The following is a 19868-nucleotide window of genomic DNA, read 5'->3' as shown; positions in this document are numbered from 1 at the left end:
AGAGGGATCTCATCGTGTACCGCATTCCTTTCGTTTCCATCCACGAGAAAGAATAACCGGAATTGCTCAGGGCTAGTGCGGCCCGGGTACTTCTCGGGATTGTTAGCAACTGGGTCGAACCAATTACGTACGTGGCACGTAAACTTATGCTTTTGTAGTACAAGGTGATTCGAAGTGGTAACGAATGACTTTTTCGTTCGCTGGCGGCGGGGAGGAGAAGTAGGAGAATAGAAGAAAGTCATGTATCTTGAAACAAAGCCCAGTGGAAAGGAGCAACGAGTATCGGTGCTGGCTGAAGATACATCACAGAGGCTTGTTAGGTTTCTTTTCTAGGAGTTCTCCTACTTTCGAAACAATTCTTAGATGTTACAAGATGTTAGACAAGATCGTCTCACTCTTGGCGTTGATACGTCGCTGGATTGATTTAAGGTTTCTTTTTCGTCGTGCCATCGATCGGCAGGAAGTGGCTTCAAAGCTATCCCTGTTTCTTATCGGTAAAAGCGTCTCCTTTGGAATTAATGGTTTAAGGCGAGGCAGCAATCTTCTGCATTTTCCAAGTGATTCACGTGAGGGACAGCCGAGTCTCTGATGTCGAAACACGAGTTACGAGATCTCAACTTCGTACATCAAACCGTTTCGAGGCGCAATTTACTCAGCTGTCTTTAAAGAAAAGGGTCGCATCTCGCCGCCACGTTAGGAAAAGCGACTTTAATTAACTGTTAGTTGTTGATAACAGAAGGCCACTCCGCCTGGGGACCAATATGATCATAGTAGTTTCTTCAATTAAAAAAACAACAAAGACTAACAGTTCGAGAACTTAGCTCGATCCAACTTTCTTCGAGAGCAACCTCTTCTTCCTTTCATTCTTATATCCGTTGGGGGAGAAGTTGAAAAATTTTGTTATTTCTCGCCATCTCTTTTACCCGGTCAAGATTCAATAAAATGGTAAATCTTGCATTACTTACGGGAATATTCGCTCGTTGTAGCTTTCATCCGTGGCGGTGTGCGTGAGAACAGGGAGACTAGTGGCCTCCCAGGGCGGATTACTTAAATCTGGAAAGAAAGAATACGGAAACTTTCAATCACGACTGCGTTTCACAATAAGAAAAATTTAAACGATACCTAATTCTTCGCGAAGCTGATTAGAAAGGAAAATTAACCAAATAATTGTGCGAGATAAAAAGATCCATTTCAAATCCTATCACGGATGCAATTATTGTCTTTAATGTTATTTCCAATTGGTAATCGGCTTCTTTGATAATTTCCACAAATCCAAATGGAATAAGAAAAATTCAAATTACCTATTGTAGAGTCATAATGGTCGCTGTGTCGTCCGTAAGGGGCTGTTCGACTCAGTGCCTCGCTCACTCGTCTTCTTGTACTTCTAGTCTGCTGGAAGATGCAATTTCTTTTACATCGGATCGAGACGCTCGAACGCACATGAAAATTAAGAGAGCTCCGAAAGATGTACAATCGAGGAGGTTTCTGAGAACATCGTTTCCGGCAAGTTCATCTAGCTATCTCGATAAGGGATGCAGGTCGGGACAAGACGAAAGATCCTTGTTACGTACAAGAATAGAGCCAAGCGGGATTTACTCGAAAGCCTCTTTTATTTACATCGACCTAACGATCTTTTTCTAGCGTGGCCGAAGAAGATATCTCTTTCAGTTCCATATTATACCGACGCGACGCGGATATTTTCATCCGCTTAATGCGCCTCCTACGTCCGAACCCGATTACATGCGGCAAATCAAGATATCAAGACCCTGATACCCCGAGTGATTCCGTCGCTCTCCTTTTAACAGGGAAATGTATTAAGGAAGAGAAAGAAAGAAACAGGATAGAGAATCTTGAATTGATCTATCAAGCAAATATTTACTCTCGCGCCCGGTTACGAAGCGAAGGCAAAATTATTGATCAAATTTTTACGGCGAATACCGAGCAGTCTCGAGGTTGGTTCGTATTTAAATTTTATTTGAATTATTAATTAATATATAGTATAGAACATGATTTCGAGAACTGAATATAATTCGAATTTTAATATTGCTAGATACTTTAGAGTAATATTTTTTCTTCGAATGTTTATGTATTTGCTTCTACATTTGGAAGAAAGGTTACGACATTATTGTCAGAGAAAAGAATGAGTTATTGTTTTAACAGAAAGTAATTTTTGCTGTAGCCAAGACAGATAGCTTTATATTTCATTGGACATTAATTTAACCTCGCTCGCCAGTAAGTCAAGTCTTATCGATACGACGTGGGCACACCCTATCGAAGCGACGAGAAAATATTATTATTGTTCTATTAAATAGAGTTGTTCGCGTCAGAACGGATAGTACTTCGATATGACACTAAGTGAAGTAGAGATATTTCGAGGAGTTCAAACGATTGAAAACGTGTCTAAGAGGTCGCTAGATTCTGCCACCTGATATTTATTAATTACTAGACTGAGGATATTTATGTATTTTTTGGAAATTCAAACACAGGTATCATGTATAAAGATATATAAATTACCCAAAGTAAAGTAATCTTTATAATATTTAGAGACTGAGGTAAATACCTTCTATTTATAAAGATACGAATTTGCATAAACATTCACAGTCTACTAATTATCGAAAGTGCTCAAAATCAATGTTCATATTAATTTAATTCGACGGAAAGTAGCGCTTGAGCTCGAGTGCCTTGTCGAATTTCCATTGTGCCAAACAATTTAGTTTGCAGATCACAATCGAGCGAATATCCATTCGAGATAGAAATAAAATAAATATATATATATCAGTCAACGACGAGAATTTTCGTAGCTCGCCCAGCGAGCCGTAATTAATTCCATTGTGTACCTATTCTTGTTTCTTCAATCGAACTCGATTGCGCGGGTAAAACTTAAAAATTAGCGACGTGGCTAACAATTTCGTTCATCACGTTTTACCACAAAATTCCCATTGGATTCTACGTTAAATACGAATGCAAACCCATCATCCACGGCTACATCTTCCCCAACGACTCGATTTCCATTTCAAATCCGCTTAAAATCCCAATGAAATTCGATGGAAGCACTCATTAGATCTTAATTGCGGGGCGGGGAGGGGGTGAACTAACTAAGCCGACGTTGGTTAAATTGAAGAATCTGTCCGATCGATGAAACGAAATAAATCTGCCGTTCTAAATCGCCATCAACAAACACCTTGCCCTCGCAAATCCTATCCAGCGACGCCCCTTAATCTATCATCCTCAAGAAAAACAAATTAATTCAACTGCAAACTCGATCAATTTAGCTGCGCGACAGACGTTAGCGGTTAGCTAAACTCGATAGATCCCAATGGATAACTCGATCTATACCAATAGCGACTCTTACGGAAGTGGTATCGATGAGACTCTGCGTCCTGGTAACTTGAACCTTCGGGGAAAATAGTTCCTCGCTGTTGCTCGGAGGGCTGTCATTCTGTTCGTCCAGACATTTATCCTCGGCCAAAGACACCAAACTGTTATACCAATGTACGCTGCTCGGCCTATGAGGTTTCGAGGGTTCTTGCACACGGTTCAAGTCTTTACTGAAGCTCAAACTACGCTTAATCGGTTGCAGACTGCGATTTATCACAGCCGGTAACTCCGCGGCGCTGCCTCTTATCAGTGACCCGATTTTCCGACGAAACGACTTCCGTTCGAATCTCCCGCTCGCCCTTGCCGCCTTCTCATCCCCCTGCGCATCGTCGTTGCCACCGAGGATCGATAGATCCTCTCTTGGTTCCTCTGAAACGACGAGTTATTTTTTTAAATTACTTTCAGGCAAGCACAGGTTAATAAGATATTAGAGAAAGATAGAGAATATCGGGAACTTTGGAGATTTAAAAAGTTTTTAAAAGGATTTCTCGGTAGGTAGATAATAGAGCGTAATATCGAGGAGTAAAACTTCGAAGGCGAAATTCGTCTAAGACCGCAGTACCTGCTTGCACCTTCGATTCTCTGTTCTTCGGGGGTACCTGCTTCTTGCAACTCGAGATTTTCTGGTTGACGTTCTTCGACTTCTTCGAAGCCCGCTTCTCGTCCTTCTTCAGTGTTGTCATCGTGCCAAACTCGATATACACACATACACACGTACAACCGAACAGAGTTCTTCCCTTTTCAGCCGCAAAGTCCTATTAAAAAATTGTTCCGCGTCTCAGCTGGACGAATTGGCCGCGTTTCGTTCTTCCAAAAGGATTCAGCGGCCAGGTGAAATTGGCCGCGCTTCATCGAGGTCGGCCCGACGGAGATAAACGTCCGATTCACGTGTAACTCCAATCACGCGAAGCACTGCGGATGAACCGTCAATAAAACACCGAGCTCGTAGAACGAACAAGCGTTCGAGCGAACAATTAAGCGGCTTTCGTCGATTCCCGATTATTGCAAATTTCTCTGCCACGCGGCCGGTCAGAGCCGCGTCAGACCGTGAATCGGATCAATAGAATCGCATTATAGCCGCGCGTGGATCGCGCAATTGTTACAGAACCGAGCGAGAGATCGTTCCATTGCGAACGACGTTTATTGTTCCGGTAGTAACGTTGATCGAACAAATCGTGGCCAAACAACGTGCAAACTTCCGTGGTAAATGGTTCTCAGGTTAACTGTTCCTTTCCAACCATTGGTTGTCGGTCTCTATTTCTCGAGATTCTTTGCCCTTGAATCGTGAACAAGTAGCAGAAATAGTAGAAACTGAACGCTGGAATTACCGATAATTAAAGACCTAAAAAGAGATTCTACGCTATCGTTCAAAAGCATCTAGATAATTGTTTTTCTTCTGAGAAAATATATTTCGGTTAACAAATCGAATGTTAATGTTCTTTATAATGGCTACGTGTAATACAATTTCGATTTTCATTCTAGAAACAGACGTCGAGTTTAGAAAAAAAAATTCTTAAATGAAAAAAGAAGCAAAGTTCGATTTATATCACTTATGGAAAATTTTAGATTATTATTTTAATTCTTTTACGAATACGAGCACATGTGTTTATATTACAATCATGTTTGGTAGTTTCAGTGTAGAATTAAATCCTATTGGCAGAATGTTAAAAAAAAACTGCGAGGTAATGATTAATTAAGAATATATTGATGTCAGAGGTAATCCATTGTAGATGTTGATACTGTGGCCTGCGATCCTATTACGCATTATGTATTTGCTTTCAAGTAGTTCCATTAGAGGCTATAATTAATTAACCGCTGCTGGCGGCATATCGTTATCAATTGTACCAATAGCTCAATTATTAATCTCGCGATCGCCGTTGATTTTGCGCTCGAGTTAGCCAGAATTTTATTGAGATTAATAAATACCACTACCAAATCGTGTCGCATTAACTATCACGTCATTACTCGTGACCCTCTTTCTCTACCGATAAATCCGCGACTGATCAACGAAATATAGCCTACCTCTCATTATCTTTTCCTCATTTGTATATACTTGTCCTTATCAGTTCCACACATTCCATCTTTTTCTTATCCGCAATATTGATTTCAAAGAATTCCCCAACCTTCTGAAGAAATCACATGGTCGCAATCGTTGCAGTCAGAAGTGCACTGTATCAGTATTTTTTCTTATCGCGTTTCTTCCTTATCATTGCGATGCGAACTAATCGTATCGAAGTTATCGCGCTTGATTGTTTCTATTTTCAAAAAAGCTAGAAAAATTTGCAACTTTTCAACTAACAACTTCCATCGAATTACCACAAGAGAGAGAGAGAGAGAGAGAGAGAGAGAGAGAGTGTGTGTGTGTGTGCGTATGCGTTAGTTCCCGCGTCGAATTAATAAATAAATTGCGTGAATTAATCGAACCACGGCTCGAATCGGTCCAACAGAAACGAATGTAAAATTTTCTAGACGAATTATTGTCCGTACAACGAATGTTTCACGGGTTTTTATCGGTAAACATAGTTCGGGCGAACACATACATGATCACGTTTCGTCATCGGCAATTAACGCTATCGTAAAGGTAACAGACTATCGTGATATTATCGTCGACTTACGAGAAACGTCACGAGCGGTGCGCCTCGATAGCGCCGTAAAAGTACAACAATTAACAATGATTAAGGCCGGAACGTGGAAACGTACGACTTGAAAGAAGTATTACAATTTTTCATTTGTGTGTTCCACCACCGTCTATAATAATTTCCAAGAAAGAGACGAACGCGTAAACGACGAAGTAATCGTTTTGTGCAATAAGATACTATGTTTTATAGTGGAATTATAATTTATTGATATTAAAGCGATAACGGGCGAGTCGGTTAAAAATAGATAGCTAAAGCTGAGTAGGGGGAAATTCACGAAACTCGCTGGTATCAGCGCGGAGCGTTGCCGATACTCGGTTGAAAATTTTGCACCAGTTAAATCGATGCACCACGTAACGCGTTGCCACGTTCGTGAATGCGCTGATAAGATTGTTCAAGGTAGCGCGAAGTTCAGTAGATTAAAACTAGCTGAAGCAAACTTAAAAACTATTATCGATATGCGCTTAGCATTTCCAACGATTATACCGCGTTATGTCAAAATTGGATTCTTTAAAGTTCCGTCCATGAACGTTGCACGTGTGACAATTAGCCACAGGTTCTAATATCTTCGAAGAATCTAGTTTCCACGATTTTTACATTTTTTTTTTTTTTTTACGATCGTATCGTCACAATGCACGAATCTAATAAGGAAATTCATTGGCGTGAAAATAATAGATTTTGAATAGATACGATACCACGTGGCTATAAAAGGAAGTCTATACAATAGTCGGAGTGTGTTTCATCTTAGGACAATGGATGATCAGTTGGTCCCAATATGGCAGAGCAACCCAAGGCACCTCTCGACCAAATGAAACTGGATACGGCCCGAAAGTGAATACGTTTGCGAATAACAAACGAAATTACAAGCGAAGGAACTGGTTTACACAGATTTCATAGCACGATAATCGCGCGAGTTGCGTCCGCGATCGCAACCGCGATCGTGACGGTGACCGGTGATTGTAAATCACACAGAATTCGAGGTTTCACCGCATTCTCTACAATTTTCGCAGATTAACATTTTCCGGTTGTGAAACGATACAAATCGAAAAGAAAAAGAAAAACAAATCACGTGGGCATGCACACACACGAGAAGATCGCGTGACAGTTCGTTGATCTCGAAGATCTAACACGATTAATACGTTCCCACTAGATCTATGCTTAATTTCCAAACTATTCGACGATTCGTTAATCCGTTCTCGGTCTCCGTTCCACACGAATCACAGTTTAAAGCGTTTGAAACGACGCAACGCAGTGCGTTCGAACCGATTAATTCGATTCGCCTCGACGAATCTGCGTTCTATAGTAAACAAAAGAATTAGAAAACAGGTGGTCCGGCACCGTAGTCGTCGGAATCCGCATGCTTATCGATCGCGGCACATTTTCACCAAACGTTATCGCCGTGATAAAACCGATTCGATGCACGAAACTCACGATAAGAAGAAACTGCTGATCCAAGTTCGTATTCCGCGACGAACGATTCGAACGAGTTGTCCGATGTATCAAGAACGTGGAAGATCGATAACGCGGTTTATCCGCCGCGTATTTCGCGGCAGGTAGACCGGTGACTTCTATCGATCTCGCGCTGTCTCGATGTAAAGCGAGCGCGAAAATCGCAAACGCGCGTAGTCAAGAAATTAAGAAAACAGGTGAGACGAGGTAAGCGTTTTGCTCACCTGAGTTGGTGGGGGAGACACGGTGGTTGGAAAGAGAGAGACGATAGAACGGCGATCGTGAAAGAAACCGTCGAAGGAAAAATGTGGCGTATCAGTGGTGCTCAGCTGTTTTAAAATTTTGCTTCCAACTTTGATTGATTTCTTACCTTGGTGCGTGTGATATGATGCTTGGTGCTTTTGAGATTGCGCCAAACTGGTCAATTTCATAGAGTTTCATTAATTATTTGGTTAAAATTAAGCATTCACTTCCTGCAAAATTAATTTAACGAAGATTATACGTATCGGTGGAATTAATTTAAGACAAATTGATTGCTTGTTGTGAACATAGAAATTGATCACTCTTTGACCTTTATATCTTTAGTTTCTTATCGAACTAAATCAGAAGCGGACAACCAAAATTAAAAAAAAAATAAGTACATAACAATGCCGGCTTGTTTATTATTCTACCGTTCTGAAGTATTCTCCTTTCTAACGACTCTTATAGCGCTGACATTTAGAACTGAATATCTATTATCATCAGAGATAAAAAAATCTATGTAAAGAGAATGAATTAGCAAAAATGGAGTGAGGTTTTCCTAGGCGGCTTAGTTTCACGACGAAATCGATTCGGAAGGTTTGTGCACTATATCCGACGTATCGCAGCATGATGGGACACAGAATCGCGTTAATGTCCGCGAGAAATGATTGCGGGAAATGTTCGCTGATGTCTGAAATACGTTATAAGAGCTCTGAAACTAGCCTGGCTATAAAACGAACGTAAAGCACATGTTGCCGTTTTATTGACGAAGGGAGCGAAACCCGCTGGCGTGTTCGATATTCGAGAGCCGTGAAATGACTTCTGTCGAATGTAACGAGGTAGCCTTTTACTAGCGACGCTTTACGACCACACGAAACGTAGAGATTGATATTTCATGGATGCAACGTGTTGCATAAAACATGCTAATTGCCACTCAACTGTCATTTCAAGACGTTCTATCATGATTTATTTTATCGTTCTGTTTAAACGACAATAACGTACGAATTCAGGATCTCTGCCTCTTAAAATTACATTTTCTTCCGGAGATGAAAATAATAATCAATGTCAATTCTCGTTCACGACTGAAGCTTTATCGAGTTCGTGTTGGCACATTCGTGTCATAATGATCAATATCAGACTTTTACGAGTATCGAGAAAGTCGCAAACCACCTACGTGATAGATATATGCATACATCATTATGAGGCGTAATAAAGTTCACGACATAACCCGTGCGAGGAATCCAGCTGGTTCTGCGAACTTTAAAACGCATCCTTTGGCACACGTGCGAAAATGTCGATACGAGTTGTCTATTCCTAGGTCATGAAAGTAACCAGATCGATAACGTGTACTCTAAGGCTGTCGAATTTGCGAACGTCCTTCTTCAGGGCTTCATGTACGTACGACTCATTCGTCGGTGTGTACGTGTATCTCTCTTCGATGATTTCCGGTGCGTATGGTATTTCTTCACGATGCCAAATCGGGCGAGTGAATTATGCATACTGCCTAGTAGGCGAGTTTCATCGTTTCCTTGACATCCTTAGCCGGTTAAGGATTTGTTCAGGTGTCCAACGATGAATTCAACTGAATGAAACACACCGTTCCTTCAGAGAGTCCGCGGGAATCGATAAAACGTTTAACCTAAATTTATTCTACTTGCTATCCAAGCTGATTTTGCAACACCGATTCCGTTGTGCTCTATCTTTTTCATAGATAAGCTCTTTTGTGATGCTTCGAGTGTGCCGTGACTTCCGTAGATTAAATATGAAAAGCTATCTTCAACGTTGGCTGATTGTGTTTGGAGATCTATGAATTCCAGTTTTGGATCTAGCACGCTCGATTTGGTGTCGATAAGAAAATTTTTCTACGCTACTTTTAAGCACGAGGACGCATTAAAAGAGAGAAGGGCACGAATTAGCGGCATTGTGCCCAGTTGTCTGAATGGCAGCGCATGAATGTGAAACCGGCGCAATTCAACCGGCATCTTTATTAAATCAACAACTTGCTTTAGAAATCCGTTGCATTTCACGGAATAGAGTTAAATTCAAATCGTGATATTCAGACTGGATGCCATTGCGTGGAAAAATATTAATTGGCACGCGTCGGGAATGTTTTCTAATTAAGGACGTAATTGTAGTAAGCAATATGTATAGGCAGAGTACTTACAGAACAATGATCGTTAGAGTCCAGTCTCCTGGAAACTGCGATTCCTCCGGTGTGCACCAATCGACGAAGCACTTGATTCGGTTTCGGTTCGAATGATGAAAGAAACTCAGGAAATTCAATATCATTGAAATCTGAATAACAGAATATTTGATGTAATTTTTTGTATGTATCGCGTAGTAAAAATAAATAACAATTAACAACGTACTACATTTCGTTTGATTAGTGGTTTAGTAATAACATAAATATCTCATAAAAAAATTACACTGCTTTTTTCTTCTGTAGTTTATTTAAGTAACTAAAATAGAATAGTTTTCATTAAGTAATTATAAAGCAAGAAGAAACGATTATACTAATGGTTCTGCTTTTACTACGACTCTCGATGCGTACACGAAAGCTAAATTGTCCTGAATGCCCGTGAAGCTACAGTGTTGTTGAGGAGACTAGCCGGCCGCGTGGCACAACACCTGACACAGGGTGGTACATTCATCCCCACTAACTGAATCCGTTAATTCACCCCGCGACCCTCTGCAACACAATTGAACCCCAAATTAGACTTTCGCCATTTTAATTCGTCACGTTCGTTTGAATAATTAAGCGATATATTTATAGGAAGATTGGAGAAACACAATTAACGAAACTTAGAACAAAAGGCGGACAAAATTTACAACAGATATTTCTCTATACGTACCATAAAAGATAATTTAACTATCAATAACAAAAGCAATAAAACTTGCTTATTTGTCTTTTTTGTGAAGTCTGGAAATAGAACGATTGTTATTTCTTTCTTGTTTTGCTCTTCAATGTGAGATGAACGTATCGAATTATAGCATGTCTTCACATTCTACTAAAAACATAATCAGTATTTCAACACTGGATATTGTAAAATCTCTTCAAATTCCGTGGGATAATGTTTGAATTGTCGGAAGATAAGAAAATACAATGGCGGAAGGTTTTGGCGCAAAGTGCAAAGAGCGCAATAACATTTGAACAACTTTCATGTTCTTATATGTGAAGCTATTGCGTTTGATCGTCAAATACGGATATGGTAGGTTATAAGTCCCTAAATGACTTGTACGATGAAATAATGTTATATAAATTGTAAAAAATTATAATTACCTGAATTATTGATATATGAGTTGGAAGATTTCACGGAACAGCGATGATCGTTCACGTACTAGTATATTCTGTTGCTCCTGTTTTCATGTGGCGATAATTTTACTGGTGGCGCCACATTCGCTTTCGTTAATGGAAACTAACCTTTAGGTAAGTTGTGACACCTCGCGGCCACCGTTAGTGGAGATGTAATACTTTCCGGTAGTGTAGTTTGGAAGTTTTCTAAGACATTAGGTGAAAAAAAGTACGTAGAAAATGTAAAATTGTATTAGTTTAACCCGAATTGGTTAGGCTAACCTATGTTTCAGATCGCTGCTTCGAGCGCGATAAACTTTCGCGAATCGTGTATGTAATCGTCGTGTATATTAGATATAGTAACATATATTGCAATAGGGCGCCTCGAAGTGTATTAAAACATTGATCGGTGCAGTGAAAGTGATAAAAAGTAACGGAATTCAACGTTTTCCTATCATGTAGCCAATTTATTGTACTCAGTAGTCTTTTAATTTCTTATTGCTAACCAATGCTTGCGCTATACACTTACAAGGTTAAAGTGCGTTGATTCGTAGTTGTTGTTTTCCTCCGGGGGGCATTAGTAGATAAAAGAAATGAGTGGAGATATGTTTGAGGGAAAGGATTACCCAACCCAATGGGCATTAAATCCTTCCGCTTACCAAAATATGAGTAACGATCAAGGTAAATGGCATAAGAAGTATTTCAGTATCCAGTATATATATGATTCATTTCTTGCCATGATTCTACATCATTTAATTGTCATGCAAAACTCTTCATCGCCATTCAGTTGATTGGGCAGCATTAGCTCAGCAATGGATCAAAATGAAAGAGACTGTAGTGCCACCAGCACCACCTCCGCCTACTATTAATCCTATATGCCCTGGTACTGATGGTAGCGGAGAAGCTCCAATGGATATGGATACGAAAGAAGATGATGTACCGCCAGCACCACCTGCACCAACAATTAGTGGATCGGGTAATAATAAGAATTGGACTAATAGACTTTTTTATCCAATTTTAGGTTTTCATATATAGTACAATTGTATCTAATGCATTAAAAATGATTACCAGTTCATAATTGACTGTATCTTAAAATAGTTTAATTCTTATTAGAAAAACTATTGCTATAAAAGATGTTAATTTACTATAAAAACTATTTTGTACAAATAATTTTGGTCCCATAGTTTATTTACAACCACTACATTTGTTAAATGATATCCTAAGTTATTTGCAATGTTTCTTTATAATATATATTGTTTATATAATTGTTTCATGTCAGCTGAAGCTTGGAATCAGTGGACTCAATGGGGCCATTGGAATACCTCAGGTTCTGGTGCAGGTACTTGGGAATGGACTGGTGTACCTCCCCCTGGTGTTTCTATAGGGTCTGATGGAAAACCTATGGGAATTCCAACAGTGCCTGTTATTCCACCTGCTCCAACTATATCTACAACATCAGAATTTAGTGTGCCACCACCAGCAACACCATCGTTGTATTCTTATAATTCAGTACCTCCAACACAACCTTATAGTCAGGTTAAAATTGTACTTCTAATATAATATAGGACTCCAAAGATTCCCACACTCCCCTCCTTATTTAAGCCTAGCAATACAGAACTATGTATGAAATTGTATTATTACTTTTTTAAACACTTGTATTGTAAAGTTGAAAAGAGAAAATACCACTTGATATATTGTAGTTTGAATTATGTTCTCAGTTTGACATCTGTTTACTTTTCCCAACTGATATGATTTCAAGTATTGTGTGATAAGGAAGTTTATTTAATTATCAATGATACATATTCTGTAGTGGAAAATAGACTAGATCTGAAGTTACAGATAATAAGTGCTTTATATTTAGGTAAATAGTTATTGGTCTGGAGAGCCACCTACTACGATACCTCCTCAGCCACCTCCTTTCATGAAAGGTGTCAGACATGCAAATAGAGGATCACATATGAGGCCCATGGATACAGTAAGGTGTCGTGAAGATAGGGAAAAAACACCTGAGGAGGATACAACAACAACCATAGGCAAGTTTAAAAAATGTAGTTGTTGGAATGTGTATGGTAAAAGATATTAATAATTTGAAGGATATTTTAATATAATAATATTATAATTGTCATTAATTACAAAGATACGCAACAAAGTGCAGTATTAACGTGATCACAATACCTTAGCTAATTAGTTGTGTTAATAAATTTTCATGTGTTGTCATGAAATAACACTTGTGATAACATTGTGTGCGGTACCGTGGTAAAACGATGGAGATATTTTTACTATAGACGCGGCAAAACGTAGACAATTGCCAGCATGGATTAGGGAAGGTTTAGAAAAAATGGAAAAAGAGAAACAGAAAGCTGTTGAGAGAGAAAGGCAAGAGATACTAAGGAAACAAGAATTAGAAGCCCGAAAGCAAGCCGAGGACGAAGCTAGGGCTGTACTGAATCCTTCTAAAAGTAAATTTGTACGTGTCCCAATAAATGCATTAATTACGTGCCTCGCAAATAAAACTGAATATTCTCAAGAAATATTTATTATTTTGTAATTTCTCGTTGCTCATTTGAAATATAGGATTCTGATTCCGAAAAGGAAACGGAACAAGAAGACGAGGGGGTACGTAATCAACAGGTGACTGAAAAGAATTTCGAACGTACCCCAGACATACTTCTTCGCCCACGGAAATCACGATTTCGAGATGCAGACTCTCCAGATGCGCATACGCATACAGATAGAAGCCCAACCACGTCTAGCGCGACTATAACCACTCCGAAACGAACGAGAGAGGAGATACTACAGGATGTGGTGAATATTGTCTCGATCAAATTCACTGATAATTGCAGTTTAGTTCGATATATTATATATTTCGTTCGGTATAGATGTTAAAGGTACGGAGATCGCTGACGGAAATTCTTCTGGAGGTAACGAACGAAGAAATCGGTTCTATATGCAGAGAGGTTTGGAGCCGCACACGTGCCAAAGGTACCCCAGATACACACGATACAACTAACAAATTGATATACTCGTATTTCATACTTTTGCTCACCAGTGCACAGAATCTGATTCATATGAGTCTCGTGCAGTGTTGCGGTGAATTTTATTTGCCCATTTGTGTAATATAAGCTTTTAAACATTAAACAGAAATTGTTCAATTCATAGAGTTAATTATTCGATGATTTCAGGATATCCTACTTTATTTTTTCCAGGATTTTGTATACACGTACCATGAGTGATACTTCTATTCTTTTTTCTTTAAATAGCATTATAAAATACTACGTTACCCAATTTTTATTAACTGAATTCTCGATTTCGATAGAATTAGTTCGATAATTGTTTATTATCGAATCGTTTTTTATTATTTATTGAAAAGACTGTATTAAATTTAAAGAATAAATTGTTCGAGAAAAAAGAGAAGTGGTGAGAAATTATATGATTTGATTCGGTATATAATTACTATATGCGAAAAAGAAACGCGTATAAAGGGCAAATATTATTTTAACAAATTTTCATTCTACTTTTTGATCAATTAGATCTCGTTCGAAGACGCGTTTATTACTAAGAATATAAAAGAGTTACATATAATTAATTTTACTTTCCTGTTTTTTGGGGATCTATTTATCTTTTATTTGCTTTTTATATCTTAGCTATCAATATATAGTGTAATATTTTTTATACGGCTTTATCCGTATCTCTTTTTATTGACATCTTGCTCTACCTTATGGCTCTGCACGTAAACTGATTGTTGATATATTCCTCTACTAATGTTCATTCTAATGAAGCAGTTTCAGTTTCTTATATCTAAACGGATTGCTATTAAAGATTTCTTAAGGTATATGAGGATTGAAGGCAGGATCGACTCTCCTTGTGATATCGGTGATCAGTACCATTTAATTTTGGGGGGTATCCTGATGATAGCACTTAGCCATTGGTACTAAATGCGTGTGTATTGTAAGTCCCTGCAGGAGAGACCCCCGTCGCATCCCTCAACAACATGGCCCCTCTTGCTCAGATCACTCGTAAGCTTGGTAAGTCGCTACGCCTTTACAATCTTCAACGCACGGTCATCCTAGGAACCGGTCGTGTACACGAAGTCATTTATAAAAAATGCGTTCGTGCATTGTACCACTCTCTCTGTAGCCATGCTCGCTTATAAGTTCTCGTGAAACGAAGATGTCTTTCAGGACATTTTTCGATCGTAGCGGCAGCATATTTAGTGGTCGAGAGTATGTCTTTATTTTGACAAGAACGCACAATAATATGACGAACAAGGATAATAAACTTTTTGTTTCGTATAGGTCTGGGCATCTATGGCGACAGCAACAGCGAGTCTGAGGAGGAGCAGAACGAACACGTCCAGGCTCAAAACAATGATAGCGACGACGAGCTTATAGTAAGTGGTTTTGTTCATTACAGTAGATGGAAGTTTAAAGATGGGAGGAAGTATGAAAGCTGTTATTCGTTATTGTTACAGGAAACGGTGAAACGGCGGCAACAAGCGTTCAAAAAGACGGAGGAGGAAATCGAGGCGCGTCTGGCGGAGGAGGATGAGAGAGAAGAGCAACGTTACGAGGAGCAGTATAATAAACAACAGGAAAATCATACTGGTAATACAAGCTGCAAAGATTCAGGTATGTTTCGAAATATAATAAAACTAAGTCGTCATTACATCATTAAGCGTAACTTCGTAACATCACTACTTTAGTTGATGAAAAAGAAACGATAAATAATCAAAGAGAAGCGTCTGAAACTTTGTCGAGCGGCGGACAAAGTCCACAGCAACAAATAGTGCCGCCTGATATGGCAAAGACCAATACTCCATCGGGGTCAGCCGATTCCGAATCTAGCAGTTCAGAGTCTACGAGCTCTGACTCGAGTCGTAACTCGTTGAAGAAGAAAAGATCGAGCAAAGTTCGTGATCGTGAATACCGAAAAAGGAAATCAAAAAGTAGAAGTAAATCGAGAGGCAGAAAGTCTCGATCTCGTTCTTCCGAGCGTGGCCACAAACGCAAGTCCAGGTCTAGATCGATAAAGTCTCGTAAAGAATATCGTTCAAGGTCTTCGAGCAATTATAGGTCCAGCAAGAAGCACAGATCGAGATCGAGAAATCGTAAACGGCGTAGATCTCGCTCGAGAAGCTGTCGTAGATCTAGATCCAGCTCGGCCACCAGGAAATGGTCGCGATCACGTTCCAGGGGAAAAAGGAAATCACGTTCTCATTCGAGAGGTAGAAGAAGAAGTCGGTCCTATTCTACGAGACGCAGTAAATCTCGTACCAGGGATAAGAAGAGATCAAAATCACGATCCAGGGCTAGAGACAGATCCCGAACGCGTTCCAAGGAACGAAAACGCTCGCAATCTTACGTTTCTAGGAGCAAGAGAAGGACACGATCTAGATCTAGGGATCATAGAAAATCACGATCGAGATCAAGGCAGTCGAATCATCGGGACGGTAAGAAGTCGTCGTCTCATCGGTACAGGAATTGAACCTGACCAACTTCTAGCCAAGGTTGTATATACATATTCATAATTAAGTAACTTTTTGAGATATTCGTACGGAATTAAAAGGAGGAATGAAACAAATCAGAAAGGAAATAATAATAATGAAAAGAAAAAGAAAGACATACCTTTCGTGGTCCATAGATAACACAAATATTATCGAAAGTAAAGATTTTCATTGTGATTGTCCATTTGAAATTTCCTACATGCGCGCGCTACTAGTGATGTCGGATATCGATTAGGTCACTTCTTCCCAATTTTATTAGGTTCATTCGAATAACATATTATCTCTAACTGTATAGTGCATATGAGTATAGTAGTATCCGAACAGTTTGTAATTGTTTCGATCTATCAGTCTTCTAACTGTAGCGTTACTTCTGCATAAAAACGAATTAATCTTTATTTTTTTCATAGAATATATTTCTAAAGAACTTATTTCCACGGAATATAATCAGACACATGTACCTACGCCAGCGAACTTGTTTCGTTCACAATTCCGATACTATTATTTTGTAACGATGTATCCATTTTATACAAACAAATATTAGCCTGCATTTCGAATCAATCGCATAGAATAGCACGAACTTTCGTCTCAACTATATCGGACGTTGAGTATGTTTCACAAATAAATAATGAATCACTATTACTTCTCTCATACAAGCTTAATTGCGTCATATTGCTAACACCAGTAAAATGAAACTAATCAGGTACAAATGAATTTTAGTCGCTACATTTGAGAATCGGTACATTTAGAAATCTACGATTCTTTGTTTTTTTGTTGTTCTCTTGGAAATTCGAGAGTCTGTCTTTTATGTATTGAGTGATATTCGCCAAGACATATGTCAGTGATAGAATGAACTGTTAAAACTCGAATGAACGTGGCGCGTTATTAATACGTATCGCAGATATACGCAGATTTGTCTGTTGGATCGATTACATGTATTAACACACATTCGACATACATTACGTTTTAGTGTATTGTAAGTATGGGCCTTACATACATATTGCTATGATAAGTGTAACAAGTCATTTTTAATTGAAATAAATAAAAAGGAAAGAAAAGAAAGAAAATGATGAAGTATACCTAAAGCATGATGGAGTAAAATATTTTCACCTACAATCAAAGTTTCAGGTCTCTTTATTACTTTTGGTCTTTCTTCCACTGTAGTGTAGATGAGAGAAGATAGAACGTCCGTTCTATTGCATTATTATAATTTATTTCATATAAACATTTGATACAGTTTTAAAATTTCATTTCGTAGAGCTTAGCATTTAGTAGTTTAGTGTTAATAAGTAATTAGGTTCTATAGAATATATCGGAGATAAATTAGATGGAGTGATTGAGGAGAGTCAAAGTTTGGTTTGGCATGATTATCGTGTTCACTTTGATACATTCGGATATATAAAAGAACATCTGCAGAACAGGATGCAACACGTTTTCTTAGCCAGAGGACGAGGGCGAGGGCTTCTCTTTTATCTTTTTCTTTTTTCTCATTTTTCTCATCCGCTTAAGCCCAAGGATAGTCGAGTTAATTTTACAAATAGTGAGATACAGGTATCTGCAAAGTGTAAATTTTGTCTTTTTCATTGAGCAACGTTCGTTTAATCGAGATATCTTGATAAATTTCAGAGTATCAGAATTTCTTAAAAATTGATATGTAACGATATCTTGTTGTATAAGGATTTTTCTCTTTATCGAGTAATAATATTTATTACTTTTAGTATGTAGAGATTTTTGAAAAAGAGGGGATCAACTATCAAGTTCGTATCTATCTTACATTTATTCAATTCTTCTCGATATCCGTAATAGTATAGTATCCTCTTATTTATTTTTTACATCGTAAGAAATCAACAGAGATTGGTCTCACTGATCTGATAGTCCTCTCGATCGAAATAGGCACTCGGTGATATGTTGTTTTATTGATCGCCATCGAACGCTCTTTATATTCGATCTAAAATAGAGAACGCGCGATGATAAAAAAAATTTTCCACTTGTGTCATCCAACTCGATAGGGCCACGACTGAATTGCATGTTGTCTGCAGATACCGGTCACTATAAAATAAGGTACGTATTTTGATCTATGTGGATAACTATGGGGAGAATCGTCTATATCGACTAAAACTTATCTATATTCGTTAGAAGATACCTTAATTTAAATATACAGTAAATATACATGTATGCTTAAACTGTCAGAATATTCTCACCACTGTGATCAAATAAGAAGGGGACGGCCAGGCGTCAACCCTCAAATCGTAAGAACATTATTTAATAGTTATTTGGAATTTTACAATAAATATTGGCCGCAAAATTGTTTGCAGTCTTTAGATAAACATATATAAATACGAGAAATCTTTTCTATTCGTCTATAGAGTTTGTAATAGAAATATTGTTACGATGGTTGACACTATTAAGAAAATTGGATCTGAAATGTTTTTACCTCGATTTGAAGATTGACGAATGATTTCGGGATTGTTAACGCGGGTTTATGTATAGATACATGTGTACAGTGGAGAGGTAATTCGTTTACCAAGCAAGATTGTCGGCAGGGGTTGCTTCGCTGGTGAGGACATTGTCACAGTTTAAGCATAGTAGATATATAATTAATTCGCTTTATGTGTGGACTAGACTCAATTACTTATAATAGTAGATCTTCATACGATATTGCAAAGAAACGTAGTTTCAAGCTGTTACGATCGAAGATGTGAATTTACAGTATGGGTTCTCGAGACTCGTTACTGACGTCCTTCATTCTTTTCCCAATGAAATTCTATTTATACCCGTTTTGTGATTTTCGTTTGAAACCACGAGAGAAAGATATATAGAAATTGATATGTCCAGTAGCTTTTTTATTGTCGATGTTTCTTTCATCATTTGTCCGCAAAGACATTTTGGTACATTCGTATCCTCTTTTCTTCGTTGCCAATGGATTTTAAAAATTGTAAATAATCTACTGTTTCAAGAACGACGTCAGTAACAAGTCTACGAGCGTCGCCAGATTCGCCTTATGTCGCAAAGCCGATCAGCGGATTGGATGTTTACAAAGAATCATAGCAAAATAGTTTCGTATATTGTATAACACTACAACGATATGAAGTAGGGTAAAGTTACAGAATAATCGTAGTTTGTAAGTTTCAAAAGGATGCATGGATCGGAAGGAAAAAAGAGGATTTCGTCGGTAGCCGTAAAAATCGTTAAGCTATCCGTAAAATTTAAACGTTGTTCCTACTAGCAAATAATACAATATATATATCTTTATGTATACATATATATCTCTTTGTATATATATATATATATATCAAGATTGCAATAGAAAGAGAAGGATTGTAACACGCTCCCTTCGCCTTCCTTATCTTTCTGATATGTATGCGCAAAATAA

The 19868-nt window shown here is 38.3% G+C and overlaps 2 protein-coding genes across 11 annotated transcripts in view; one reads left to right on the top strand and one right to left on the bottom strand.

Moving 5' to 3' along the window:
- LOC117235853 (pleckstrin homology domain-containing family G member 5-like) overlaps positions 1–7638 on the bottom strand; it is an 82979-nt gene extending 75341 nt beyond the window's left edge. For 2 of the 9 annotated variants that reach the window (XM_033498283.1, XM_033498285.1), the window contains exons 1-4: positions 3941–4609; positions 3353–3747; positions 1302–1392; positions 966–1053 (exon numbers count right to left, since the gene is read on the bottom strand). In XM_033498283.1, coding sequence (XP_033354174.1) covers positions 966–1053; positions 1302–1392; positions 3353–3747; positions 3941–4061 — 695 coding nt within the window. In that variant the 5' untranslated portion in view covers positions 4062–4609. Of the gene's footprint in view, positions 1–965; positions 1054–1301; positions 1393–3352; positions 3748–3940; positions 4611–6709 lie in introns of those variants that run through there. The other 7 variants (XM_033498286.1, XM_033498289.1, XM_033498282.1 and 4 more) reach the window with 6 other exon arrangements.
- Positions 7639–11187: 3549 nt separating this feature from the next.
- LOC117235852 (arginine/serine-rich protein PNISR-like) lies at positions 11188–17580 on the top strand. Of its 2 annotated transcripts, XM_033498279.1 has the most exons (11): positions 11188–11676; positions 11783–11971; positions 12275–12531; positions 12857–13028; positions 13281–13462; positions 13570–13800; positions 13875–13977; positions 14949–15020; positions 15291–15385; positions 15467–15623; positions 15698–17580. In XM_033498279.1, the coding sequence occupies exons 1-11, from the start codon at positions 11589–11591 to the stop codon at positions 16477–16479; spliced, it is 2328 nt and encodes a 775-aa protein (XP_033354170.1). In that variant the 5' UTR covers positions 11188–11588; the 3' UTR covers positions 16480–17580. The 2 variants fall into 2 exon arrangements, with proteins under 2 accessions (XP_033354170.1, XP_033354171.1); XM_033498280.1 differs by lacking the exon at positions 14949–15020 and having other exon boundaries at positions 15698–16479.
- Positions 17581–19868: the final 2288 nt, after the last annotated feature.

This window comes from Bombus vosnesenskii, unplaced genomic scaffold, assembly GCF_011952255.1.
Source record: "Bombus vosnesenskii isolate JDL3184/JDL3185 unplaced genomic scaffold, Bvos_JDL3184-5_v1.1 scf7180000013328, whole genome shotgun sequence".
Classification (NCBI taxonomy): Eukaryota; Metazoa; Arthropoda; class Insecta; order Hymenoptera; family Apidae; genus Bombus; species Bombus vosnesenskii.
This window is presented reverse-complemented; position numbering and strand designations above follow the sequence as displayed.